Source organism: Salvelinus sp. IW2-2015, unplaced genomic scaffold, assembly GCF_002910315.2.
Source record: "Salvelinus sp. IW2-2015 unplaced genomic scaffold, ASM291031v2 Un_scaffold3343, whole genome shotgun sequence".
Taxonomy (NCBI): domain Eukaryota; kingdom Metazoa; phylum Chordata; class Actinopteri; order Salmoniformes; family Salmonidae; genus Salvelinus; species Salvelinus sp. IW2-2015.
The window spans coordinates 38,421-47,573 of NW_019944627.1; the positions used below are offsets into that span (position 1 = coordinate 38,421).

At 37.1% G+C, this 9,153-nt stretch overlaps 1 protein-coding gene and 1 long non-coding RNA gene across 2 annotated transcripts in view; one reads left to right on the forward strand and one right to left on the reverse strand.

The window, feature by feature from the left end:
* Window positions 1–7,024, reverse strand: part of LOC112075698 (barrier-to-autointegration factor) — a 17,547-nt gene extending 10,523 nt beyond the window's left edge. Inside the window, exons 1-2 of the mRNA XM_070441029.1 lie at window positions 6,986–7,024; window positions 6,820–6,879 (exon numbers count right to left, since the gene is read on the reverse strand). Of these exons, the coding sequence (XP_070297130.1) occupies window positions 6,820–6,838 (19 nt within the window). The 5' untranslated portion in view covers window positions 6,839–6,879; window positions 6,986–7,024. The remainder of the gene's footprint in view (window positions 1–6,819; window positions 6,880–6,985) is intronic.
* LOC139025821 (uncharacterized) lies at window positions 6,562–7,022 on the forward strand. Its single transcript, XR_011477459.1, has 2 exons — window positions 6,562–6,879; window positions 6,986–7,022. It is a non-coding gene; the product is annotated as an uncharacterized lncRNA (long non-coding RNA).
* Window positions 7,025–9,153: the final 2,129 nt, after the last annotated feature.

Sequence of the window (9,153 nt, forward strand, 5' to 3'; positions counted from 1 at the left end):
AGGCATTACAACATGGAGGGAGGAGCATTACAACCATGGAGGGAGGAGCATTACAACATGGAGGGAGGGCATTACAACATGGAGGGAGGGGCACTTACAACATGGAGGGAGGGCATCTACAACATGGAGGGAGGGCAGTTACAACATGGAGGAGAGCATTACAAACCATGGAGGGAGGGCACTACAACATGAGGAGGAGCATTACAACATGGAGGGAGGAGCATTACAACATGGAGGAGGGGCATTAACAACATGGAGGGAGGGCATTACAACATGGAGGGAGGGGCACTACAACATGGAGGAGGGCAACTACAAACATGGAGGAGGAGCATACAACATGGAGGGAGCATACAACATGGAGGGAGGGCATTACAACATGGAGGAGGAGCACTACAACATGGAGGGAGGGCATACAACATGGAGGGAGGAGCATTACAACATGGAGGGAGGAGCATTACAACATGGAGGAGGGGCATTCACAACATGGAGGAGGGCATTACAACATGGAGGGAGGAGCATTACAACATGGAGGAGGGCATTACAACATGGAGGGAGGGCATTACAACATGGAGGGGATACTACAAATGGAGGGAGGGCATTACAACATGAGAGGCACACAACATGGAGGAGGAGCATTACAACATGGAGGGAGGCACTACAACATGGAGGAGGATACTACACATGGAGGAGGGGCATACAACATGGAGGGAGGGCATTACAACATGGAGGGGAAGTACTGACTAAACATGGAGGAGGGCATTACAACATGGAGGGAGGAGCATATACAACATGGAGGGAGGAGCATTACAAACATGGAGGAGGGGCATTACAACATGGAGGGGGCATTACAACATGGAGGGAGGGAGCATTACAACATGGAGGAGGGGCAATTACTAAGGACGATGGAAAGGGAGAAAATTACAACATGAGGAGGGCATTACAACATGGAGGGAGGAGCATTACAACATGGAGGGAGGAGCATTAAAAACATGGAGGGAGGGGCATTACAACATGGAGGGAGGGCATTACAACATGGAGGAGGAACTACAACATGGAGGAGGGGCATTACAACATGGAGGGAGGAGCATACAACATGGAGGGAGGGCACTACAACATGGAGGGAGGGCATTACAACATGAGGAGGGCATTACAACATGGAGGGAGGAGTCTACAACATGGAGGGAGGAGCATTACAAACATGGAGGGAGGGCATTACAACATGGAGGGAGGAGTACTACAACATGGAGGAGGGGCATTACAACATGGAGGAGGGGCACTACAACATGAGGGAGGGCATTACAACATGGAGGGGGAGTACTACAACATGGAGGGAGGGCATTACAACATGGAGGAGGGCATTACAACATGGAGGAGGAGTACTACAACATGGAGGGAGGCACTACAACATGGAGGGAGGGGCATTACAAACATGGAGGGAGGAGTACTACAACATGGAGGAGGGCATTACAACATGGAGGGAGGGCATTACAACATGGAGGGAGGGGCATTACAACATGGAGGGAGGCACTACAACATGGAGAGGGGCATTAACAAACATGGAGGAGGGCATTACAACATGGAGGAGGGCACTACAACATGAGGGAGGGCACTACAACATGGAGGGAGGCATTACAACATGAGGAGGAGTACTACAACATGGAGGGAGGAGCTACAACATGGAGGGAGGAGCATTACAACATGGAGGGAGGGGCATTACAACATGGAGGGAGGAGTACTACAAAAGTGTTATTAGTAAGTGCATTTGTAAATGGTTATTAACTGGATGTTGTTGGTGGAAAATCTGAATTATTTAAGTAACATTGACCTAATTAAGGTGTCTCATTTGCAGAATATAATTACTGTTTATATGTCTCCCTTCAGCCTCTGATGTTGGCTGCTGCACTTCCTCATTTGGGCCTGAGTCACCTGTGGCCCTGGGGCCCAGAGAGGGGAGAATTCAGTCTAACTCATGTCCCTGTTGCTGTATATCAGAAAGAGAATAGAGCAAAGGAGGTCACAAGGGAACATTGTTTCCATATGTGAATATGTGTCTTTATCTATTCTAAACCATGTGAAGGGATGGCGTGAGTAATGGGGAACCAATTACTTGTCTCCACAATGTCTGTGAGTCAGTCACCCCCTCCTTGGTCCTTGGGGAGACTGTTCTTTCCCCTGGCTTCCTTTTTAGCAGGGTGGAGACTAAGTAACAAGAAATGTCCCTTTAAGTTCTTATTACTGAACAAAACAAAAGGTTATTTCTACTGGAGACCAAGTGCTGGTCCAGGATGTGTGGGCTTGGTGTTTGGACCCAGTCATCTCTATCCTGACCTACCATCCTGAGATGGTATGTAACCCAGAGGCCCACTCCACTCAGTGGGCTTACACTCTATTCACTTGTGTGTACTGTGACCAGCTTCCTTATCGATACGTTTTTATTCAAGTTAATATCCTGATTGGTGATTGACCTTGTCTCTCCTCATTATTGATTAGAATATCCACCACAAGGGCAATTGTGGCTCACTATTTGGCAAGCCCTGACTAGTTATCACACTATTTTGACCAACGCGATATAACTATTTTATAATGGTTCCTAATGCATTTATAAATGATTCCATAACCGTTAGTTATTATATTATAAATGATTCCATAACCGTTAGTTATTATATTATAAATGATTCCATAACCGTTAGTTATTATATTATAAATTATTCCATAACAGTTAGTTATTATATTATAAATTATTCCATCAAACCGTTATTATATAAATGATTCCATAAACCGTTAGTTATTTAAAAAATGATTCCATAACCGTTAGTTATTATATATAAAGATTCCATAACCGTAAGTTATTATATTATAAATGATTCCCTAACCGTTAGTTATATAAATGATTCCATAACCATAAGTTAATATATTATAAATGATTCCCTAACCGTTAGTTATTATAAATGATTCCATAACCGTTAGTTATTATAAATGATTCCATAAACCGTTAGTTATTATAAATGATTCCATAACCGTTAGTTATTATAAATGATTCCATAACCGTTAGTTATTATATTAGTAATGATTCCATAACCGTTAGTTATTATTAATTAGTAAAGATTCCATAACCATAAGTTATTATATTATTAATGATTCCATAACGTTAGTTATTATAAATGATTCCATAACTTAGTTATATATTATAAATGATTCCATAACCGTTAGTTATTATATTATTAATGATTCCATAACCGTTAGTATTATAAATGATTCCATAACCGTTAGTTATTATATTATTAATGATTCCATAACCGTTAGTTATTATTAATGATCCATAACCGTTAGTTATTATATTATTAATGATTCCATAACCGTTAGTTATTATTAATGATTCCATAACCGTTAGTTATTATATTATTAATGATTCCATAACCGTTAGTTATTATTAATGATTCCATAACAGTTAGTTATTATATTATTAATGATTCCATAAACCGTTAGTTATTATAAATGATTCCATAACCGTTAGTTATTATATATATAATGATTCCATAACCGTTAGTTATTATAAATGATTCCATAACCGTTAGTTATTATATTATTAATGATTCCATAACCGTTAGTTATTAAAAATGATTCCATAACCGTTAGTTATTATATTATAATGATTCCATAACCGTTAGTTATTATTAATGATTCCATAACCGTTAGTTATTATAAATGATTCCATAACCGTTAGTTATTATAAATGATTCCTAACCGTAATTATTATATTATAAATGATTCCATAACCGTTAGTTATTATATATTAAATGATTCCATAACCGTTAGTTATTATAAATGATTCCATAACCGTTAGTATTATATTAGTAAAGATTCCATAACCATAAGTTATTATATTATTAATGATTCCATAACCGTTAGTTATTATAAATGATTCCATAACCGTTAGTTATTATATTATAAATGATTCCATAACCGTTAGTTATTATTATTATTAAGATTCCATAACCGTTAGTTATTATAAATGATTCCATAACCGTTAGTTATTATATTATTAATGATTCCATAACCGTTAGTTATTATAATGATCCATAACCGTTAGATTATTATTTATTAATGATTTCCATAACCGTTAGTTATTTATTAATGATTCCATAACCGTTAGTATTATATTATTAATGATTCCATAACCGTTAGTTATTATTAATGATTCCATAACCGTTAGATTATTATATTATTAATGATTCCATAACCGGTATATTTATTAATGATCCATAACCGTTAGTTATTATATTATTAATGATCCATAACCGTTAGTATTATTATTATTAATGATTCCATAACCGTTAGTTATTATTAATGATTCCATTAACCAGTTAGTTATTATATTATTAATGATTCCATAACCGTTAGTTATTATTAATGATTCCATAACCGTTATTATTATTAATGATTCCATAACCGTTAGTTATATATTATAATGATCCATAACCGTTAGTTATTATTAATGATTCCATAACGTTAGTTATTATATTTTAATGATTCCATAACCGTTAGTTATTATAAATGATTCCATAACGTTAATATTATATTATTAAATGATTCCATAAACGTTATTATTATTAATGATTCCATAACCGTGTAGTTATTTTATATATTAATGATTCCATAACCGTTAGTTATTATAAAATGATTCCATAACGTTAAGTTATTATATTATATGATTCCATAACCCGTTAGTTAATTATTGAATGATTCCATAACCGTTAGAATATTATAAAATGATTCCATAACCGTTAGTTATTATATTATTAATGATTCCATAACCGTTAGTTATTATAAATGATTCCATAACCGTTAGATATTATATATTTAAACGATTCCATACCGTTAGATATTATATATTTAAACGATTCCATAACTGTAAGTTATTATATTATAAATGATTCCATAACCATTAGTTATTATATTAGAAATTATTCAATAATTGTTCATTATATAAACCCTTTACAAATGGTACCTTACTGTAAAGTGTTACCTAATAATGATAGTATGGTTACAATACAGTGTTGTATAACTAAGCTACATCCTGCAAATCTCTTTCATTTTATTTTATTTGTATACCCTCCAACCCTACCACCCCTCCCCCACTTGGAGCAAACTAGTGGACAACAACGGTTAGGCCTGTTTTTCCATCTTACACATATTATATACATGTTATGGAGTCTAATTTACAATAGTTACATTATGTTAGTTTTTACTCCTGTCCTTCCTCTACCCTCAACCTCTCCCATCTATTTCTGATGTCCATCCGGTTTGATTTCTATATGCCATGTCTTTCAAACTGTGCTCTTTCCCAAAAGTATAACTATATATGTTTTACAGATATGCTATGTTTCACATTAGTTATCTTGTTGTTATTAGTTGTTATTCGTCCCAAACATTTCCATTCAGCCCCTCCCATCTAACTCTTAACACCATTCATATTGGATTTCTATTTGCCATCTATTGTTCAACAGTGCAGTGATGTTTCACAAAAGTTACCATTCTTTCTACAGAATTGTTTCTACAGATTGTAAATTAAAGATAAATTGTTTGGCTAAAATAATTATAATATTATCGATCGATTGACTATGACTTTTCTGATCACCCAGTTAGCTCTGGGTAAATGTTGCAATTCTTCAGCCATTCCTGGACCTGTGATCAAAAACGAGCTACATATGGACAATACCAAAATAAATGATCTAATGACTCTGCCTCTTCGCAGCATGATCTGTAGAGCTGGAAAGGTTGTATCCCCCATATAAATAACATTAAATTGGTTGCAAGAATTTTGTATAATACTTTTAAAGAAAAATCCGGCGTGGTTTTGAATATCAGTTCATAAACCATTCACTATGGAATCACTATTTTTACGTATTCATTTTTTACGTATTCACTATGGAATACGTCAAAAATCTCTTCCCAACTATTTTGCATTCTATATGGAACGGCTGTCAACTTATTGGTCCTGAAATGAAACTGGTATACTTTTTTATGTATCACACTTTTCTTTAACCAATTACAGTCTTTAATGCCGACAGACAAGTTTCTTACTTTTCCCTCCTTCCACTTTCCTTTGGGAAATCACTGACGACACGGCTCCTAGCTCCCTCTGTAGATGCCTACTGGACAACTTTTATTTGTATTTGTATTGCTTTTAAATCTTTTTAATGAATTATCATATTAAGACTTTGTTCTAGCTTGCTATTTGTGTAGGTAGCTATCAAGTAAACACAATGTTTGGGACTAATAACAAATGTTTGGGACTGTGGTAATACTGCAATTAGTTGGTTGTAATTTTGGATAGAGCAGACATTTCCATACGTTTTAGTTAGCTGCATGTGTGACATAACTCCTCATAACAACTTATGGCGGCAGGGTAGCCTAGTGGTTAGAGCGTTGGGCCAGTAACCGAAAGGTTCCGAGTTCGAATTCCTGAGCTGAAATTCTACTCCTGAACAAGGCACGGTAGGCCATCATTGAACATAAGAATTTGTTCTTAACTGACTTGCCTAGTTAAATAAAGATTAAAAAATAACTTCACCAGAGGTATTTATGATTTAACCTTTTTTTAACAATTCTTTCCAAAAATACTGTTTTTTATCAATTAGTATTTTTGAGTTTAACCACAATATGTGTTGTATTATTTGTTCTGAATTGTCTGGTGGATTAAATTGAAACCAACTTTCTACTTGTTTTAAAAATAGTGATTTTTGGGAGATGATTTCCTTTTAAAATAACTGAAAGTGAGACGTAATCTGAATAAAGGAAAAAGATCATTATTCTTACCTTTCTTGTTTCCAGACATGGTTCAGGTGGAGGATGGAGAGTTCAATATAACTTGCTGAGGTGTTTCTCTGTTTCTGTCTGGATGGATGGAGAGTTCAATATAACTTGCTGAGGTGTTTCTCTGTTTCTGTCTGGATGGATGGAGAGTTCAATATAACTTGCTGAGGTGTCTCTCTGTCTTGTTTTTCTGTCTGCTAGAGCAGTCTACTGTTGTCAAAACACGGTAGCAAACAGTAGCAAAACATTTCCCAAAAGAAGCGTCATGCAAAAAAAACAAGAGTTCCTATTGGACAAATTCGTTCTGCAAGGCCCCTCTCCCCACGTTTGTTCCCTTTTAGTTTCCTAGTGAACATTAGCTCCACCTCCTCCATTCAAACTGAACAGAAACTAAGAGAAATGTTAAGTTTTGATTTCCTGAAGATGGGTGGGGCAAATGCAGCGTGTTGACAACATTCTGCCAGAGTGGTGTGTGTGTGTGCATGGTGGTGTGTGTGCGTGCATAGTGGTGTGTGTGTGTGTCTGTTGCACATCTTAAGTCTTAAATCTGCCTTAGTGAGTCTTGTGAGGTGACTGTAACTCAGAGATAAGGGATATTACTAACGTCACAGAGAAAGTTGAAGATACCCCAAGATAACGATTCAAACCCAACAACTGGGCTAGAACACAAGACTCATTTATCTTCTCTCTCTCTCTATATATATATATTTACATAATTTAATTATTTTTTATTTATTTAACTAGGCAAGTCAGTTGAGAACGAATTCTTATTTACGCAGGCCAAACCCGGACAACGCTAGGCCAATTGTGCGCCTCCCTATGTGACTCTCAATCTGGTTGTGATACAGACCTCTCTCTCTCCCTATATATAACTCTGCATAAAAAGAAACGTCCTCTCACTGTCAACTGCGTATATTTTCAGCAAACTTAACAGGTATAAATATTTGTATAAACATAACAAGATTCAACAACTGAGACACAAACTGAAAAAGTTCCACAGACATGTGACTAACAGAATAATGTGTCCCTGAACAAAGGGGGTTCAAAATCAAAAGTAACAGCATTAATTACTGCAGTGTACACCAGCCCAAGCCCTCATCCTCCGATCCAACAGGTCCCAGACGTGCTTAATGGGTTTGAGATCCGGGCTCTTCGCTGGTCATGGCAGAACACTGGCATTCCTGTCTTGCAGGAAATCACGCACAGAACGAGCAGTATGGCTGGTGGCATTGTCGTGCTGGAGGGTCATGTCAGGATGAGCCTGCAGGAAGGGTTCCACACGAGGGAGGAGGATGTCTTCCCTTTAACGCACAGCATTGAGATTGCCTGCAATGACAACAAGCTCAGTCCAATGATGCTGTGACACACCGTCCCAGACCGTGACGGACCGTTGTAGTGGAAATTTCAGTCCTGAGAGAGACTTGGACAATTATTCAAACGATCATCTTTATTCAACAGCGATTCATTATTGCAACAACAAAACCGTCGACTGCACATCCTAGGTTGTGTTGCAGAGAGCTTAACTGATCGTGAAAAAACAGTGATCTTATATAGGCCCTAAATGCTCAGTCAGTCATTTCTATCCTTCCCATAAGCCACCTTGGTCCATCTCCTGGTTATCTGCACAGGATGTTGTTTTACTTCCAACCCGGCTTAGTTTCCCAGATGCCAGGAAGATGAGACATTGTTCTAAACTCTTTCCAGGCTCTCGCTATTCTTGGGTCACACACACCACATCTTGTCTAAAGAATGCCAACTTTTAGATATTTATCACCATGTCCATTGTCAACTCAAGCTATCGCTAGCAAAACCCATTTCCTCAACTAGACGCCAAAACTAACTGCAGGAAGCTAGAGTGGAAACCATAACGACTCAGCATTAGCAGGCCAGTCTTATTCTTAGTTAAATATATAACCGTTTACTATTAATCTTAGCGCAAGGTCTATTTTCCTGAATTTCCATCTGTCTGACATGTGCCCAAAGTAAACTGCCTGTTACTCAGGCCCAGAAGCATGGATATAATTGGTAGAATTGGATAAAAAACACTAAACACTGTTAAAATAATGTATGTGAGTATAACAGAACTTATATGGCAGGCAAAAACTGGAGGAAAATCCATCCGGAAATGTTTTTTTTGAGGGGGGGGGTCGCAGTCCTTTTTAATGGATGCCTATGGAATATACAAATAAATAGCCCCCAGATTGCAGTACCTATGGATTCCACTAGATGTCAACAGTCTTTATACAAGGTTTCAGGCTTGTTTCTTGAAAAACAAACAAGTAGATGTAGTTTATCCAAGGTGTCCCTCATTAGGAAAGTAGTCTTGTGACGCGCATG